We start from the raw sequence: 20,429 nt of genomic DNA, 5'->3' as shown, positions 1-20,429 counted from the left end.
GGAAGATATATATAAATATTTGTCGCTATCTCATTCGTAATTTTCAGTTTAAAGACTATGAAGTCTCAAAGTTTAGTGATATGGGAAAATCACTTCTTCATTCACTTCCTTTTATACTTCTCTCAGTACAGTGCTAGTTTTGGCAATACTCAAAGGTTTGCCAGATTTTGGATAACCACCCACAAATAACTGCACTTAGAAACAAAATTGTGTTTGAAAAAGACTTTGAAAATGTCAATTGTGTTCTTCTTTCAAGCACACGCAGCCCTGCACGAGTTAGGGACACTTTCTAAGAAGGAAATAAGAAACACACTCCTAGGCTACTGCTTTGATATTCCCTAAATAGAAGTGTTGTCTCATTATTGAAACCCTTTGACACTAATTTCAGTATTACTTAGTTGCTAGTTCTTTCAACGCCACGGAATAAAGGAGAAAAATGAATTGCAGAAAAACAATAGTTTATCGTTACCACAATTTCTGTGCGAGTAACAAAGATAATATAATTTTACCTTACCTGAAGATAGTAATAACACTAGACTGTTTATTTGGTTTTAGAAAAAAACACATTTGTGGATAACCATATTTTACCTTTAAGCATCTAGGAAATCAATCTTTCTTATTCACTTGCACAGCTCCTATTAATGATAGTGGTATTCCTTCTAAGCTTGAACTATGAACATAAACATACTTATGTGACAGGACTCTGTAGTCCTGTCACTTAAATACAAAATTATGTATTTTGTTCAGTGTCCTAGCTTTTTTGTTTGTTCAGTTTTGTTGTATTGATTTGTTTTGAGGAAGCAAGCAATATCTTTCTCAAAGCAAAGCATCCACATGCAATGTATTTCGGCAGTGTACCGGTACTATTCTCAACAAACTCATATTCTTAAAGTCAGGACAAAGCACAGAAAATTTAAAATACTTCTTAAGTCCTATCTAAGGATCACTGCTAAGGATATGCTACTGCAAATGAGCAAGAAAAAAAATTGCTGCACAAAGTGAATGTGTGTGCAGATCTGAGGAAAAGGTCTGTAAGTCCTAAGTACATCCTACTAAGGCTCTAATTTCTATGACATGGCACATAAGAACACATACCATGACTGTGCAAAACTACCCATACTTCAGCAAAGGTAAGCACTACAAGTTAGAAATTGGGAACGATACTTAATATTAAATCTTCTCCTTTCTTGTCAGAAGCCAAGTGATCTGATCTACTTCTGTACATAAAGACTCAAACAAATGATTTTCTTTGAGGCATAAAACCTCACTCTGATGATGGAAAACATACCACACACTACAAAATACTTTTCCCAAAGCCATCAACAAAATAGATTCAAATAAAACAAGTTTTGTTCCATTTCCCTTTGACTTTAACTATGATATTTAAGCAGATTTATGGTAGACATGGCTTAAACAGACTCATGGTAGGTATGGAGTGAAAACCGAAAGACAAAATTAAACAACTTTGAGAATATATTTGTTTTGTGTAATTTTTAGTTTTTTGTTTGTTTTGTTTTTCCTCACAGTTAATTTGGCAACTGCTTTTAATTAAAATCAAACACACCCCTTCCGAGAGTATCTTTTCTAGTAAACAGTGAAATATGGAATATGACAGATGAAATCATCAAAATGCAAACAGAATGACAAAGAATCTGATACAACATTACCACATACACAAAATCTAGAATCAAAATACTTAGAACAAACCAGAGAGTATATTGATTAGCTATTTGCCATACATTCACATTAGTGATAATCCCAAGTACTCAGAAGTCACTGTCAGTCTTTACATTAATATTAAAGGATTTGGTTAAATAAAAGAAAGGTTTATACTTATACGTTGTTAACATAGCTGTTATCTCAAATCAACAATAATAAGTTTCTTTTTAACAGTGTTACACACATGGAGGCAAGGTTATCTATAGTACAAGGTCACAAGGGTACAACTAAATCCATTCTCTAAAAGTAGTTCTGAGTACTTGGTTTTAACCCTGTTTTTAAAAATGAAAAAAAAAAGATATGTATGATATATCTTTAAACTATATATTTAAGGTATATTTTTATTACTAAAGATTTAATATTTAAGGCTCAGCCCTTTGTGTCCAAGTTCATCAGCTTTCTTGCACCTGATCTATTTCTACCTGCTCTAAGAACTGAAAAAGAAAGGTATGCACCACTGAAAAAATAATGAAGTCAAGGATATTTCCTATTTGGTGTTTGCAAGAACAAAGCCAGTGTTACAGTTAATGTTACAGCTGAAAAGACTATCGTGGTGAAAATAAGTAAAGATACAAAACAGACAAGGAATGCTCACCTGTATCCAAAAATCTAGGTTTGCAGGAAAGATTCCACAAAGGAAGAATCTCCAGAAAGAGATCCTTCCCTAGTGGCAGTCAGCCCTTAAATGGGGCGTAGGAGAGGTGCAGCCAGGCTCCATCCCTTCCAACACACAGCTGAATCACCTTCACCTGTGCTCCCATGGCTGACTCAGGGCTTGCCTCAGGTGGTCAATCAGTGGTTCAGGCCATGACTCAACAGTTCCCAAATAGCCAGTGTTACAAGGAGTATATGTAACTGTTCACATGCCTCATATAAAAAAAAAAATTTAAAAAAGGACGAATATACACAGCTTACATAGGCCAAAGATATACAGAGGTTAATGCTTACCATTATCACTTTTGAGATTTCCATTGCTGAGCTGTTTCAACCTCTTCTGATGGGATTTACCATTGTAGTGGATTTGTGCCTGAGCAGCAGAGTTCAGCTGAATATTACAAACATTGCACAAAGTGAAATTGGTCTGCTTCTTTTCTCTCTCCTTCTTTTCTTCAGTGCTATCAGTTGCTAATTCTTTCTCACTATCCCTGCCTGGGACATCTGGGATGGATGCAAAAGCCAAATTGTACGAGTGATTAGAAGCCAGTAAGTCAGGGCTCCAGGGTTTCTTCATGTTTTCTGGGGAGGAAGAGCATAATTGAAATAATTATTAATAAGTAATGCAAACTAATGTAAAAAAGTATTTCTACATTTGCAAATTTGTAAAAGTCCAAAAACTTTTTTTTTCTGGTTTAATATTAAATTTCTGCTTATTTATTTTACTTTTTGTTTATGTTTCATAGTTCTGCTATGTAACTTGAGAAACTTCAGAGCTACTCAAATGAACGTGTAATATGGAGCCATGTCAGAGCAATGCTTGGACAGTTGCAACATACTGGAAGTATGCACAATGCATCACTCTAAAGACTTTATGGGAGAGACCTCACATTATATCAGGAAGAGAGTCTGAGGAGCAAGTAGCAACAAAGACAAAGTTCTAATAACTAACTGACCACAACCCTCATTTTCCTTCTCCCTCCATTGCCGTGGGGAGGCTTTGAGGAGGTGAGAATGAAGGACTGAACATGTGGGAAAAGATGAGGAAGGGAAAAGCTATTTTAACGTTCCTCATCCTCATTTCTCACTATGCTACTCTGGTTTAATCATGAATAAATTAAATTAATTTTCACCAAGTCTATTTTCTGTAACAGTATCAGGCATATTACTGACAGTAGATGATCAGTAGTATGATCTCCCTATCTTTCTGTCAACCTTCAAGATTTTTCCATCTTACTTTCTCTGTCCTCTCCAGGACGTTGAGTGAATGAATAGTGGAGTGGGTACACAGCTGCTACCATAGAAACACAAGAGTTATTATAGCAGAAAGAGTTTATGCCTCTATCTACAACTACGTCAAGAAGCATAATACTTTGATTTTTTAAAATATAAACAACAAATATGGACAGTTAAATGCTGTGAGGCTGACAACCTATGGTTATATTCATTACGTACGCTTCTACATTCAAATACTGTAATTTTTTTTTTTTTTTTTTTTTTTTTTTATTGATAGCACTTAGAAATGCAAGACATTTTTTAATTTGCCTAATTTGCTAAACAGGGTGGGGGAGATACAGTTTCTGCTTCCTATGTTTTTATATTTTGATGTGTTTAATTAGTAGAAGAAAAAATAAAATCCCTACATTTTAGTTAGCTAATTGCACAGATTTAACTCTTGAATTTATTAATTAGCTTACGTATTTAGCAAGTTCTGAGCATTCTCGCTCCACTTCCTTTGAATGATCTCAAAACAAACTCTAATAACAGTATAACTTGACTACTTCAAAAACATCTGAAGATAAATAATAAACATGCTATATTTCTTTCTTATCTTAACTGCAAGCTAAGGATAAATTGAAGAATTTAGATTCAGTAAGTACCAAATTGAAACTAGTACAAAGGTGAGACGAAAATCCCATCTGCAGAACTTCAAGTGAGGTCAACATAAACATGAGCTTCCATGATTGAAGGTGAGCAGAAACTGCACAGAAGTGCACTGTGCTCTGAAAAACTGATTTACTATTCAAGGATTACCATGTGCTATAACAACTTAGCATCTTGATGAGATCTTTATATAGCATATAAATATTTAAACTACTTTGTTCTCTCAGACTTAATGAATAAATGAAGATCTAGCCAAATAATCTAATATGTATTTTGCATGAAAAAAAAAAAAAAAAAATGATGCAAACTTAAATACAACACAATGGTCTCTAACTGACAAATAATTTAGAGATAATAAAGATCCTTTCACAAGAAATGGGCTACAGATTTCTTTAATCTCAGCTCCAGATAAGGTTCAGCATCTAAAAATAAGTTTAAACAAGCCCTCAGATTTAGATCCAATTGTTTAAGAACAGTGCAAATCATTCTTGAGAGAGATTCATATGTTGGAATTTTCACGTGATTAATAGTAACTCAAAACTTTTGCTATTCTCTGATAAATTAAAACACATTTACAGAATCGGAATCAAACAGTAGAGGCAAACCTATCTACAGATACAAATCTGAAAACATACTGATATAAAAACAAGTTTTCTGATTTTATTACTAATGAATTAATATCATGTTCTTTTGAACTAACTAGAATCATTTTCACTTAACACTAGAGTAATAAAAAGTACAGACTGGGCACTGAGAAGAGGTCTGCATCAGCTGCAAATTGAAAGCATTTCAATTAGCATTATTATTTCTGCTTTTAATCATAGCCAACTTTATTATTGAGAATTTTAGCTGTATAAAACAACAGAAAGCAGACTAAACAGTTCATTCTAAAGCAAAATTCAAGAGAAAAACAACGTGGAAGTAGTTATTAAACCAAAGTTATTATGTTAACAGTAATTACAGTAATTTTTATAACCTCAGTCACCCATAAGAAGTTATGCAACTGGGGAAGCTTAGGAGAAAAGCCAAGATAATTCTGTAGCAGATCTACAGCATGTTTCTCCTAGTAGGAAAAGTATCCTACTTCTGAGAAAGTAGCAACAATACATCAACATCCCATCAACATCCATGCCTTCTGGGGATTTTGTTCACTCCAGAAAGAGTCAATAATTCATCCACAAAAAAATAAATTAAGAAATTCAATCTTTAATGAAAGCATTGCAAGGATTAAAATATTAATGATAGCACTACTTCTAATGAATTATTCTAAAAAACTTTCCAGGCATCCTAGTTTATATACATTCTGTGCATTAATATACATCTTTTTGCATTGAAAGTATTCCCCACTAGAGAGCAGTATGAATTTAAAATTTCAATGTATTTCTAGTCCTATAGTGCTAATCATATAGGATTGAGATTACTACAGTAAAAAAGATATTCTAAGCAAGATGTAAACTTCAAAGTAAATATAATCTACTAAGTTAAACAAACGCCGTACGCTGTACATACACATGTAATTCCTTTTGAAAGACTAACAGATAAGCAGCCTAGTAAGTCTTATTAGCACTTTTTAACTTAATTCTTTTTAACTTTTGAACTTAATATTTCAGTACACACAGCCTGATCAGAAAACCTTTATTTTTTATTAAAGAACATTTTCTGTCATCAATTCTGATTTCCTTCCAGGAAAAAAAAAAAAAAAAAAAAAGAAGAAGAAGAAGAAAAAGAAAAACACACTACAAAATACACAGTAGGCATACTGAAATAAGAGATTACACCTTTGAAATAAATGAGTCCAGCATCTACCATTTGATGTGCGTATTCATTAAAATCCATGATGGCATTACAGGTGTAACATACTTTTTGACTATTGCCATTTCTCTTCAGTATGGTGGAAGAATGAAAAAATTTCTAACTGCAGCCTAGGCAACAATTAGGCAATCAGGATCTTCAGAAATACTAAGGAGAAATATTGTATGCTTTTGAAAGCCTCTTGAACTGATGCTATAAACCAGCATAACATAGCAGTATTTACTGTACTGATTGATCACAAATGGTTTTGAGCAAAATACTCACAAAGACAAAAATTTTGAAAAAAAAAAAAAAAAAAAAAAAAAACATTTCCTGCCATTATGTTTCTCTTGACTGCAATGGTTACATATTACATAAATACTCATCAGTTTTGCAGCTAAGATTTCCCACCCTCCCCCCACTGATAAGGCTAACTTCTCAACCTTTAGGAGCCCTACAACAGACAAGAGCAAACAAGACATGAATGAGCAAGATAACCAAGAACTCAAAATTTCAAGCCAATTTAAATAGTACTGCAGATAAATGCTTAGATTTATTTTCCCCAGAGTTCTGAACTCAATTTTGGCTCAATGATGCTTACCAGTAAAATGAACTTTGCATGACATTATAGCTTTGTGAAGTAGAAAACTGTCCCTTGTGGAAAACCAGCACAACTACATTGTGTGACGTTTACTAGCTTCACTAAGATAGCTACTGTCTGGAGATTTCCAGAGTGTACTTACATGTAAAGGATTAGAAATTATAGCCTTCCCATGAAGCTATCTTTACCTTCTTAACTGTAATACAAAAATCACACTTTCTACTCAAGGATACAGAAGGAAAACTTTACCCACTTGTTTTAAAAAATGATTGTTTATTTTCTGAACCACTTTGTCACTATGACTATGTACGTAAATGAACCCAATGTATTTGACTATTAAGGGACCAACATGAAATATGGATCCCAGAGCAAGAATGTTACTAGGAGACTGCTATGCAGGTAAAGCAGTTTTACTCAACACTGACCACTTGCCACTGAATAATGACATGATAAATTCTAAAAAAAAAAAATCTCTCCCTGGTTTATTCCCAGAAGCTGCCAATATAGCCTTCTCAGATTTTTAAAGGGTCTGAAGTTCCACAGGTAATAAGAAAACGTGGATAATCTAGCCAATGTCACCAGCTCACTACAGATCACCTCATATCTGCAGTAACAACTGGAATCTTCACATCTTTTCAAACATCACAGATGTGACCCAAGATCTCTCGGAGAATGGGGTGCTACTGTTTGATGGCAGTCATGGTAGCAGGGTCGCATCTGTGTCAAATAGTTTCAAATCTAACTTCCAGATCTTAAAACACTCATCCATGCAATGAGTCAATACATGTGATAGGGCACTTAACAAATCTGGATCCATAAGCTGCACTCCCAACTGTTACTCAAAAATCCCTGCCGCACTGGGTGCCTGAGATTCCTGTACCAAGAGGCCAGTAGTAATTAACTAGTTTTTGCAACTTCTAGATTAAACTCACTAAACAAAAATGCTTAAATTTACCCTGGATGTTTATTACTGGGAGAAGCTTGAAATGAACATACTGCCTACACATAAACCTACAGCCTGGCAAAAGGCTCAGGAATAGGAAAATAAAAAAAAGCTTTTGCTTCTTTCACCTCTACTATCACTGAATGATGCACTCCTGACACTGCAGTTATCTGATTCAGATCAGATCTGCATCTGCTCCTGGTTTTTAGGACCCAGGGTGATTTAGGTCATGGTCTATATCATATTACATGCCTCTGCAGTGGCAGTTTTGAACATAAAAGGACAAACAATGAGAAAATGGTGAAAGAGCACTCATGGTGAAAGCACAGCCCATTTGAAACACAGCTCCCTCCCAAATGACCCAAGTAACCTTCAGAATATGCTGCAGGACTCATCTGTTTTCTCCGGATGGATGAATGAACGTCATTTCAGTGGAAGAGCTGCTGGGAAATGGAAACTCATTAAGACTGGAAAGGCTTTTCTAAAATAGTTGATTTTTCAGGATCTCCTTTGTTTTGAGAGTCTTTCAGACGAACACTAAATTCCAGTAGTATACAATACAACAAGAGATGATGTGAAAACGTGGAAAACATGCATTAAGAAATCTTTCACTATTGGTAAATATTCCTGTAAGAGTTTTAAGACTGCAAGAAAAAGCACCACCTTCTAAAAAAGGAGGAGGACTTTGTTGGGTCATACACCAAAAAGCTAAACTATGTATCAGTAATAGAACTTGGGACAGAAGTTAATATTTCTCATTACTCTCTGTCTCTTACCATCTTCATCACAATTGAAGCCACTACTCACCAAATTTCCTCTTTAAAAAGTTCACACAAAATAAAGTACAGGAGGCAGCTTAAGAATTTTTTTTTTTAAGAAAAAACATCATGGAGAGAAAAACCTTGTTTTTTCCATTTGTTATTTCTCCTTATGCACTCTGCTCCTCCAAATCCAATCACTACCATTGTTATATGACTTCAGTGATCCATGTGAAGAATAAAATCATCATCATCTCAGATGATTTTTGCAAAGTTCAAGATGAAAAGAATCACTTGGGTAAGAACTGCATCAGTAAAAGAAATAAAAGCTGTTTTCACCTGTGTGTTCATTACCTATAGCAAGAAGGGAAGATGAGATGGAAGAAGACAGTTTATTTTAGGCTTGGAGGGCTTTACACTTCAATGTCTATGTCATGGGACTCCTCTCAAGAAATGCATCTGAAAACTGGAACCTGGAAGAGCAGATTTTTATCCACCTGAAGTATCTTGAGCAACAGCGCAGAAAATGAAAGCCTAGGCTTTTGTTCTGTTTTGTCGGCAGAGCACTTAAATCTTTCAGGAAAGGCTGCATTTCAATACTGCAGCAAATTAACCAGCTGCAGCCTATCTCCGGTCACAGTCATGTGCACTATGAGTTCCAAAAGGAACTCATATATGAACTAATCAGAAAAAAAACTTCATTTCTTGGTTCAGCAGTTCCCTCGTGCCAGAAACAACCAACAGACCTCTCATAGCCTCAAAATATACTGCAGTCATTTTTTTAATCGAGTTCTATAAAAAGAGCTAAGCACTAATCAACACCATATGTTATTCAATTAGCTAGTAATACATATCTATTTCTTAAGCCTGTGCTAACATAATGGAGGACTTTGGATGGTTTGGAACTACTTGAAGGCCAAGTAATTAATTTGCAAACATCAGCTCCTAAAAAGCTGAGAAGTGCTACTGTGGTGACTTACTTACATCTCTATACCCAGAGTCAAGCCATTAAACTTTCTCATTTGGTTTTTACTCAAGCCTTTGTTTCCACAATGATCATTTCCGAAAAAGACTTCTGTCTAAAATGAGGACAAATAAAGACTGGCCCAGTGATGCAGCTGGAACCCAGGCAGTACTGGGAGTCTCCTCCCAAGCAGGTAAAACAAGCTGCAAGCATTGCCTCATCTCCCTTTCCAACAGTGGGATTTCATGCTCAGATTTTATGCAGAAGGCAGAAACTCATATAGCAAAATGCACATCTAGGAAAGTTACAAGGGCCTCTGCCCACCAAGAAAACCTGCTGTTGTTATGCTATGGGTACTTTTTCCCATATTCTGGATTCCTACATTTGGAAATTCCACCTGCAGTCTCCAACTCCTGTCAACATAACTCTAAGCTGACCAGGATCCAAAAGAAAGGAGAGAAGGCTCCAATTGCAACTCAAACTGTCTTTACTGGACTAAAAGTTAGTTTTGTCATTATTTCTAATAAGATTGGTAGTATGTACAGATGTTAGATTTCAAGGGGAAAAGTGTCAGTTTTTCAGATTATCAAATCTGAACAACACAAGTTAGATCATTCAGCAATGTCCAGAGACAGATGTAAAAGTTGAAGGATGTACAACAAATCTTCGTCTACTGAACCACAGAGATTTTGTAGGTACTGGGATTATTTTTAATTTCACAGTAAAATAACTTCTTTCAGTCCTGCTGGATAAATTTCCTGCTGTGAAATCATACAGGATACATGGATGGACTATGTACTGTAATAAATATTATATGCCACTTAAAAGTTATTTAATTTTTCTAGTACCTAAATGCCAAGTCAAATATTCTTATCTCAGCAGTAAGAGAGTATACATACTGCTGATGAGCAACTCACTTTAAGAGCAATGTCAGAAGTTCATGGCTTGCTTATAAAAAACAAATCAATACAGAAGTAAAGATTCATTTATTTATTTAGCAGGATAACTTCTCAAAATTGCCACATTTCTGTTGCTATGGTTAGAACTCTCAGACCTTCTTACAACCTAGGAAATCTAAATGTTTACCCCAAATACAAACAGCCAGTCTATAGAAGTTAGAAGTCTACGTCCCAGCTTTTTTGTTGTACTCTTCTTTTAGTGGTATTTTTGTGGATGCATTATAAGCAAAAGGCCTTTAAAACAAAAAGAACCAGAGAAGAGCAAGACAGAACTTTTAATACTTCAATCAATTAGACTTTAATCTCTAGATCCAACAAAATATGGTAAATTTTGTCTCTCAGGAAGGGGACTTATACAAATAGCAGCCTTAATGAATGATAAGTTTGGGCTTATATTTGAAGATTATCATTTATACTTTCATAAAAGTAGTCCTTTTTCCAGATTATCTGTATGTTATAAAGCATTATAAATGCTCTAGTAGCATTTATAAATGCAAGGACTTTTATTATTGTTATTATTTTAATTTTTACAGCCTCACTACACTCACTGGGCCATTTAAAGTTGAGTTTAATGGAGATTCGATTATTTTCCAAGCTATGCAAACATATCAAGGTGAACATCTGCTTTGTTTAGAAAGGTTAGCAAATGCTTTTGCAAGTGCAACTGGAAATTACAGTAATTTATCTTATCCTTCTGTCTTTGGACTGCATTATCTTTAGCAAAAAGGATGCATTTAGTATAGCATCCACGGCAAAAAGGACAGAATATCTATTCACAAGATTTGGTTTTTTTGGGCAGATTCTGTACAATTTGGTTGAGAAGTATAAAATATAGGCTATACCCTAAAAAGCACATTCTCTTCATAGTATCTTGAAAACTAATGTCCTCTTTAAAGTATTCTTGACTAGTATAATGTTCCTTCCTGTCAATTACATTTCTACCTCAAGATCTTCATCAATGCTAGGGACAGAGATAAACATCTAGCAAACTAGACTACCTTTGATGTGTCTTAAGATAAAATGGAACATTTGGCCTTTTTATATTTCCCTAACAGAGTGCTCTACAGAAGCAGCTGTAGTCTTCCATTACAAACACACAAGGCCAGCTCAGGGCTTCAGATATGCAGCTGGGGAATTACTTGTAAAAGTCCTGTATAATATTTCTGATTATACAAGGTATTCTGCATTTTTAAAAATGTAGAATATTACCGGAGAAGTGCAGGAACTTATTGAACAGGTGCCTTACTATTGCTAAATAGATGTGTAAAATATTTCCTATTTTCCAGGTTCAGGATGTAGTTTTTAAAAACATTTTCACTTTTCATATTATGAAATGCTAATAATTAAAAGGCATCAGTGCATACCTTCAAAACACCTCCACAACAATTGGAAAATACATTTTTTCCTAAAAGACATTTCTTAGAACAAATAATGAGTAGTATGGGCATAACCACATACAGATAGAAAATAGGAGAGATTATGCTTTCCAGCCTTCTCTGGGAGTCCTTGACAGCAATATATCTCTTATTGCAATCCGCAGCAGCAGATGCTCACAACAGACCCAGAACTGCTGCTCATGGTAAGCCTGAGCACTTTGCTTAGCCACTGTGATTTGCAAAAGCTACTACTGCTGAGTTTGTAAAATACTTCCATCTCGTCTAGCACTGCTGGCCATCTGCAATCTCTCTTGACCTGTCTAGGAGTGCTGAGGTAGTTGAAAACTTCTGAGAAGTCATGCATGGCAAAATTTAAAGCTTTGTAAGAATTACAAAGTTTCTTCCTTCAGCCGTGCTGATTCAGATGAAGCAGTTTATAAATTCTATTAAGTCTCAGGACAAGTTTATAAAATCCCTAGGACTCACTCAACTATTTCTTTTTTTTTCCTAATAGTAGTTCAAATTTGCAATAAAATATTCTTTTCCATTGGAGATCATTTAAGACTACAGGATAAAATACATATGAAATTCCTAGAATTAACTCATACTCAAACATCATTTTACGATGAAAGATTAGAAGTCTTCACAAAATATTCATTATCTCAATATCTTACAGTGTTTAATTTAAAAATTATCTTCTCCAATTAAAGTCATCATCTAAAAAATTGCATCTTTCTGGATATACACATAAGATTTCAATTTAAATGAGCTTTTTAAGAGAAGTGCTAAATATCAATGACCCTTAGCCAATAACTTTGAACTTCGCAATATGGTGCTTGTTTCATTAAAAAACAGCAAGATAAACATATTTCTGTATAGGTGCAAGCCAGGGTACCTGAAGGCAGTGGAACAGTAGCATAAAAATGCTTGCAGAAAAGCCAAATCAGATAACTGCTTTCCATCCAATTAGGAATTCATACAGTGATTTCAGCATCTCAGCAGTCCTCATAATTTCTGCTGCTCTTGCTATGCATTATAGAATGTGTCACTTTCAAAATTTATTGTGCCTTTTACAGCATGGGTTAAAGAACACTTAAAGCACATTTAGTGTTTGACATACCTGTACTTAAGAAGAACAGAAATGAGTTCTCTTTTATTAATTTAGATCTGTACTACTAAACTATTCACAGTAACAGTCTCAGGGAATTTTCTTGAGATTACCTACATGAGTAAGAACTTACATGACAAAAGATTTGAAGGTCTGCGTTCGCATCAGAAAAGGGAAATATTAAATAATGAAAAAGCAGGCAGATTATAGTAGTTAAAACTTCAGTTTTAACTGTATGACTCAAGGTTGTAATATATTTACTAATAATTTAACTGATTTCTGACAAATCAACTGGGTTTTTTTGTTTCCTGAAAAAGCACATAGGGCAAGAATGAAAAAAAAATAATTTGACATAAGGTGTGACTATTTCTACTGTAATTTTTGATATTGTAAAATTGGTTTCTTTCCTAAAAAAAAAAAAAAAAAAAAAAAAAAGTTGTGCAAAGTTATGAACAGCTAAGACAAAAAATACATTTCGGTATTCATATTCATTTGTATGTAGCTCAGTTTAGTGTCAGTCCATTTGAAATCTGTTATATTTTATATTGCTTGTCACAGAAGTGCAAGAAAAGTAAACAGTGAACATAAGCAATGACAAAAAAAAAAAAAGAAAACTAAAATGTGACCTTCCCCTAAGCCACCGCACATAAGAGACTACCCCATCCTCTCTCTCATCTCCCTCAGTTAGATAAAATCATCATTATTTTACTTGTTATTATTTAAATCAGACCCAGTAATGTCATTTGTAATTAACACTCACTGTTGGGAAGCAAATGTGAATGGCTTACCTTGCAATATAGCAGTGTTATCCACTTCAACATGTATTTCTCCTACAGTACACATCTGGAACCAATACTCACTCAGTGCCATCAGCTGCTGCTCACAAATTACTTGATTATTGATCACTATGCTTATCGCTCTTCATTGACTGAACCTCATTTCACATTACTGCTCTCCTGCTGCTTCAGCAAATTCTGAAACTTCTATTGCAATGAGAATTCACATTTAAACTAAGGCAGTGGTCCTTCAAACTGGTTATTTCTTACTGTATCAAGCCTTTTGCAGTTACCTTCATTCATTAAAGAAAAAAAAAAAAAGCTGCCTGTCAGTTTCAAATTCTTCACCCAGGAATAGGCAATGAGAGGGTTTGGTTTTCCTCTTGCAACACAGCTGGGGGGGCCTGGAAGGGGGAATCTCAAAGCAGATGATGACCACTATGGAAACAGTATGCACACCCGAGAGACTGCTACATGGCAATCACATGACTGCAGACATGCCATTGCCCCTGACAACCAAAACAGTATGTAAGCATGTGAAGAGGATAAAAACCCCAAGCGTTCAGAGGTAGAGTTCCCCCACTGAACTGCAGCCATGGGGATCAATGAAATGTTGCTGTCTAACCTGCAGCTCCCTGATGACCAATGGGATGCCACTGGATTCACGGTGGTGACTACCCTCACTCTACAATTCACTAGAATTCCTCTCTGTTCTACTGCTAACTCCCCCATTTTCCTCAAATTCCTTAACTGCTTAGAACTTGTAATAAACTTGTTGGACAATATTTGACCTTATTTGTGCCTTTATGTCAAAGTAAAAATATCAAATTATCTCCTCCAACAACTTGAGACAGGTCATTTGAGGAAAATTATTTTGGGTCAAAACCACTGGAAATTCTTCCAAACTTTCTTTGTGTAAGCAATATAACAACAGTCTTCCAGCTTGTCTCACATCATCTGAAATATTCTGAGAAAGAAGAGTGAAAGCCTCTTTGTTCTTTAGCCCATACAACATTAAATATTCATATTCCAGATAACATGTACAATGTGCACTTATGCAGCAAAATAACCTGCCCACATCATCAACAAGTTCAACACTGTCACGGGTTTAGGGTGGGAGACAAATCAGCTAATACTCTTCATACTGTCAACCATCAGCCATGAGAAGAGACATCAGAAGGTCAGTGGATTTTCTGAAAGCAAACCTACCATACGCAGAAGTGTCTTACTGGCAATATATGAAGTAAAAGAAAGCAGACAGCAGCCTGGATAGAAGTTTAACAGTATTTTGTTTGGAGCTTAGGGAAAACGTTAGAAGACTAGTCCGTTTTCTATCACTTGGAAATTAATTAGAGCACAATATCATGAGTATCTCACAACACGATCATTCCAATCTAGTGATTTATATTCAGGAAGAACAATAAATCTAGAAAAGCTTTGGTAGAGGTTAATGTCCTAATTTTATGAATTACATTCTAGATAGAGAACCTAAGCAACAGGTGAAAACTCCTGTCTGAAAAGAAATTCAGAAAAAAAATTGCAAAATAATTCTATGACCACTATTATTCAGTGCAATACCTATATCTATGATCTACTGGAAATTATTTCAGGCTATTTATCAAGTTCTAATAATATAGTATAACATTTCTGCTTTTTTTTTTTTTTTTCTTAGGAAGGAATAAAATTTTCAAGATATTGCCTAAATTGAGAACTGAAAAAAAAAAAAAAAACACAATCTGTAACTACTAAAAGCTACTTATTTATTTGGTCCATCTAACATGGGCATTTCTCCAACTTCTTTTAAAGCAATCACTATATAACGACTAGATAAACCATTTTATCGTTAAAGCTTCATTACATCATTACATAAAGAAAACATGCAAATTCATCTCAGTATTTACATGAATCTTTAAAAATATTATATTTGACCATTTTGTGACATAAAACTTTGTCATCATAAATGTGAAGTAATTAGATTGAGACACTTTATTCAAGTATATCTATCAGACAACACTACAGTATCTCTTCTAACTCCATTAAAGAGTACGGAATCCATTTATTGGTATTATACTGTGTTCTAAACATTGCTGGAAGATTGCTTTATTCTTTAGTTTAATCAATTTATTAGCTAATATTCAAGTTCTTTGAACATGTACCATTCTCCAGAACAGCTGAGGACTGTGACCAAAACAGTGTGGGACAAATTGTTGTATTTTGCAGATATACATTAAACGCCTCCCAAGATGTATTGCACAACTGAACAATTAGTTATAGATGGGTAATAGAGAGTATAGGTACTTGACAGGAAGCATTTTTCCATGAGAAATATGGTCCAAAATTTTGTAGCCATCCTTTTCCCTCATCTATTTATTTCTTCTACTCTGTCTCCCTGTTTTCCCTATGGGGTTAAATCAAAGAACGTATCTTAGCACCTGCTCTGAATGCACTTGTCCATATCCTAGATTCTTAAAACCTGTCCCTGAACCTAGCTGAGGGCTACTGTACCCTTTCCGTGCAAGTGTAGAAAAAGTATAAAAAAAATGAGCAGCCTTCATAGGCACAGATTAAGAACACAATTTATTTCAGCTCAGGTAGTCCTAATGAAAAGGACAGTAATGCTAGCATTAGGGAAGTCAAAGTACTGCAGGAACAAAGAGGTGATGAGCCACGTAAAAGGACTAGCAATGTGCTATGCCCATATACTTACCCACCGCTCACCCCTCACTCACCATGTAGTGTTCTGCCCTAGGCACACAGCTAAAAGCAGATGGGTTTGTAGATGAATCATTCCCTGACCTACTCTCAGTCATTTCCATTGTACATTAAACTCAGCTTCCAATTACATCAATACCATCTATCAAAAACCAAGACAACACTACCTCCAAACAACCTTCTTCCTAGTATTAACAACACTATCAACAATGTGAACTACTTCCAGCAGTCAGCAAAAAGTTATTTTTGTAAATATTGCATTTTATTCCTTCTCCAATTAAGAATTTGAACTAGACTCATCTTAACTGTATTTCCAGCATGTGCTGCCTGAGCTCTGCATAAATCAATACCACCGTTGAGCTTAGCATCATCTTCTACAGAAATAGCAGCTTTCTACTTCTAGACACACTAGTTCAAACATGGTTGCTTTACAGTAGAGGACAGTGAACAGTTTTGCTAAAATTGGTATGAAGAGAAGAGAGAAAGAGAGATGCATTTGCATTAGCTCTGATTAGGAAGCTACTGTCACACTTTTTTTTTTTTTTTAATAAGTAGAGATATAGGTCAGAAACAAGGACTGGTATGCAGGGTGCTTTTCTAAAGATTAACTCACTCTAAAAGTTTATTTAGTTCTTCGCCAAAATTCAGCAAATTTTACTAAATTCTTGGAAGTCTCCAAATCAATGAGAAAAACTTCTGAATCAGTGAACATGAACCATCTGCAGAAGTCCAAACTTTGTAGTGTTGAGCTTACATGGTTCCAGTATTCATTTAGCTTTAATTTCTATGGGTTCATGTCTTCAGAGTTTTCGTTGAATTTACAAATTTTCTCCAAAGTAAAAACAAATTTAAAAGAGAAGATAGGAAGAGTGCAAGAATCTCAGTTCAGGTTCACAAACGTTAGTGAACTCTGTATGGCCTTTGTGTCATATTGCAACTCATTTGTTTTAACATTATCAAACTCTTCAAGAAGCTTCCTCTGAATGAACAAAATTGATTTAAATACTTTAAATAGGTGACAAAAAGGATAAAAAAAAATCAAGTTATATTCTTCTAATTTTATAGACATTCAATAGCACAGTAAACAACATTTCTTAAAAATCAGCACTTAACAATTACAACACTTCTATGCATCTTACTGAACACAATGTATTCGAGCAAAAAGTTTCAAGGACAGACATTTCATCCTGTGCTTTGGTACTGCAGACTTAAATATCCCAAACAGTAAGGGATCCTTTCTTGCCTTTTCAGAAGATATTCCCACAGTCATTTCCCCAGTAATTCCAAGTTCTTTTTTTCAAATCAAGTGAAATTAATTATGGGGAAAATGAAGACCTACCATAAACGACAAATTGTAAGAATATTCAACTAAACATTAGATGAAGATCTTGCAGATACAAATGTAATATGAGTTGTCCTGCAACCAAGTTTGGTTTGTTGATTCACTGCTTAGATTTCTCCTTATTCTACTGAAAGAGAGAGTCATTGAGTCATTTCAGATGCAGGTTGCATCATTCACCCCTCTTATTGGTCCTTTTTTATTAAAGTGATCCACAGAATACAATGATGGCATCTTGCTAGGAGACACATTTGAAAAAGGAGCATAACATTTGTATTAGTGCAATACTTTCTGCAGTGTATCATACTCAGTATCTGTTTGGGAAAAACAGTGATTGCATATAACATTAAATCAAAGACCCACTCTAGTGTAAAACTGCAATTTGTCTTCAATTTTCCACTTAATAATTCAAAAACTCTTTTGACTATCAACTGATGATAATTTTTTTTTTTTTTTGCTGGCTACAACTTGGTTAGAATAACGAGGAAAAAAATCATTAGCATGTTAATAACTTGGCCTCTCTAAGGGCTACTTAGCTGAACTTCTATCAGAAAAAGAAGCTTCTTTTTCATGCCTATTCTTACTTGTGAAGTGAATATAAATTACCACAATCTCCTAGTTTCCTTCATTTCAATCTGTAATGATTTCCCAATGAATATAATACAGTCCTGTCATACTTTCTGCGACAGCAGCTCATAGAGAAATTTTCACATCTCTAAAGAAAAGGAAAGACAAGAATTACCACACAGATAAGAAAATGCAGTCATTAAACCAAAACTGCGAGAGGAAAATATGAGCAAAATATAGTCTGCAATTTAATGTGTCTGAGAATAGCTTTCTATGCTTTATATATACTATATTAAAACAATTTATACATCAGATTTTATATTTCATCAGGAATGAAATACAGAAAAACTAACTGTGATTTTGAGGCATTTTTAAGCTCTTTGCCCAAAATCAAGTAAAATCATCCAACAATGGAGTACCTCAAGCCTTTTTTAATTTTCACAGGATAGAAGGTTTAAGGTACAAAAGGATGAATATTTATGACCTGATATTTACATAAAGCATATTTATATGCATACCCTCATATATGCCACTTTTCAACACGGAAGGTTTTTGTTACTGCCGCTATTTTGTGCAATCAATAAATGGACCAAAAACAATTATACATAATAGAAGAAATGTGACATTTAGGATAAATAACAGTGACTTTAATATCTACTGCTTTATTCAAATGATCTACATATAAATGCATAATTTTGATGAAAATTTTCATATAATCTCTATTTTTTATTAATAAAAAAATTTTCTGCGATCTATACATCTAATACAGTCATACCAATATTTTTAGATAAAAATGAGAGATTCACAAAATACTTTCAACAGCATAAACAACATTCCAGCTGTCACATTACCATCTATAGCGAACAGCACGACGCACTTGTTTTTAAAAAGTATTGATATATAGAACTAATGATATTTGAAGTAGAGAACACATTTGCTGTTGTAGTTCACGCTGGTCTATGGCTTTGCCTGACAGTAGATTCTTGTATTCATGTGCTTGATGTAGTTTATCTAACAAATTGGATCTAATCATAGAGGTTTAATACCTCAATTTGGTATTTCAACTTTATCTTACAAGAATTGATTCTTCCAAATTTAACAAAAATACCAAATATTAAGCATAAATGTACACTTCTTCTATGGAAGCTAATAAAAGCAGAATTTAAAAAGAGAAACAAAAAGAACTAAGGAATTGTACTAGACACCAAAAGAATTAACCCAATTAACAAACACTGCTCACTTGCTTTGTTGTTTTTTTTTTTTTTTTTTTTTTAATAATTGACCTAATTTGCAGAGACAAAATAGCAACTGGAAACAAAGGAGTAACATAACATGCTTTGCAAGATGAATTTCAAATTTTCTTTCTACTACTGGATATACTCAAGATAAACTTTGGAAAGAACAGGATTTGTCCCAAGATCATTGTCAGCAGACTAAGAAATTTATGACAAAACAGTTAAAATAGGTTCTAGTCTGAAACATGCAATCCCTTCCAGCTTCTTAAAGCGACCACTCCAGGCCAAGTAAAAAATTTACAGATATGCAGCACAGAGGTACCCAAATCAGTCTACTTTCTCACTGTAGCCTGTTTACAACAATTCTATTGGTTGCTCAAAGCCCTGATAAACTCAGCGTTCAGAAAGAACTGTAGAGATGAGTCAAGCTACCACATTGCTATCAAGGACCTTCAGCACATCCCTGCACTAACAAAAGAGGAAGAAGTTTGAACGGGAATAAACAGATCTATGAGGAGCCCTCCATAATAATAAACATTGCTGTTGCCTTGGATGCACAAACAAGCTTCAATCAGCCTCAGCCAGTATTTATTCAATGGAAAAAGAATTAGTAAGACTTATAGTACTGTAACAGACTAGTGTCTGTGCTTTGTTTTGAGAACTCCTAGAGTACAAAAAAATATTTCTTCACATGCTATATGACTACAGAAGCATTTTTAGGGGCTAAGCTCTTCCAACAGAAACTTGTCTATAATCCCTCAACCCTGACACCATTATCAATTCCTTTAACAAAGAAAATAAACTATGGTTAATTCTTTGCTACTGCATCCATTAACAGTGGAGAGTGGGGGGAAGAATATTGGGATTCATTACACGTTCATAACAGAGTCAAAGAATATATAGCACTTTTAGGGTGGAAGTGTTACGAGACTGTTGGCTGCTGGCAATGAAGACATAGAACAGCGAAAAAAACTAGAAAAATGCAAATACACTCTATGAAAGGTAGAGTGGAAAAGAAGAAAAACTAAGGAGTTACAGATGGT

General features: G+C 34.5%; 1 protein-coding gene across 7 annotated transcripts in view; it reads right to left on the bottom strand.

Annotated features, from left to right (window-relative positions):
• The window catches only part of ZNF385D (zinc finger protein 385D), a 394,027-nt gene that overhangs the window by 299,350 nt on the left and 74,248 nt on the right, over positions 1 to 20,429 (bottom strand). For 6 of the 7 annotated variants that reach the window (XM_042816871.1, XM_042816868.1, XM_042816869.1 and 3 more), the window contains one exon: positions 2,668 to 2,955. In XM_042816871.1, coding sequence (XP_042672805.1) covers positions 2,668 to 2,950 — 283 coding nt within the window. In that variant the 5' untranslated portion in view covers positions 2,951 to 2,955. Of the gene's footprint in view, positions 1 to 2,667; positions 2,956 to 20,429 lie in introns of those variants that run through there. The other variant, XM_042816874.1, reaches the window with a different exon arrangement.

The sequence above is a fragment of the Centrocercus urophasianus genome, unplaced genomic scaffold, assembly GCF_019232065.1.
Source record: "Centrocercus urophasianus isolate 14NV4802_14NV808 unplaced genomic scaffold, USGS_Curo_1.0 seq_16, whole genome shotgun sequence".
Classification (NCBI taxonomy): Eukaryota; Metazoa; Chordata; class Aves; order Galliformes; family Phasianidae; genus Centrocercus; species Centrocercus urophasianus.
This window is presented reverse-complemented; position numbering and strand designations above follow the sequence as displayed.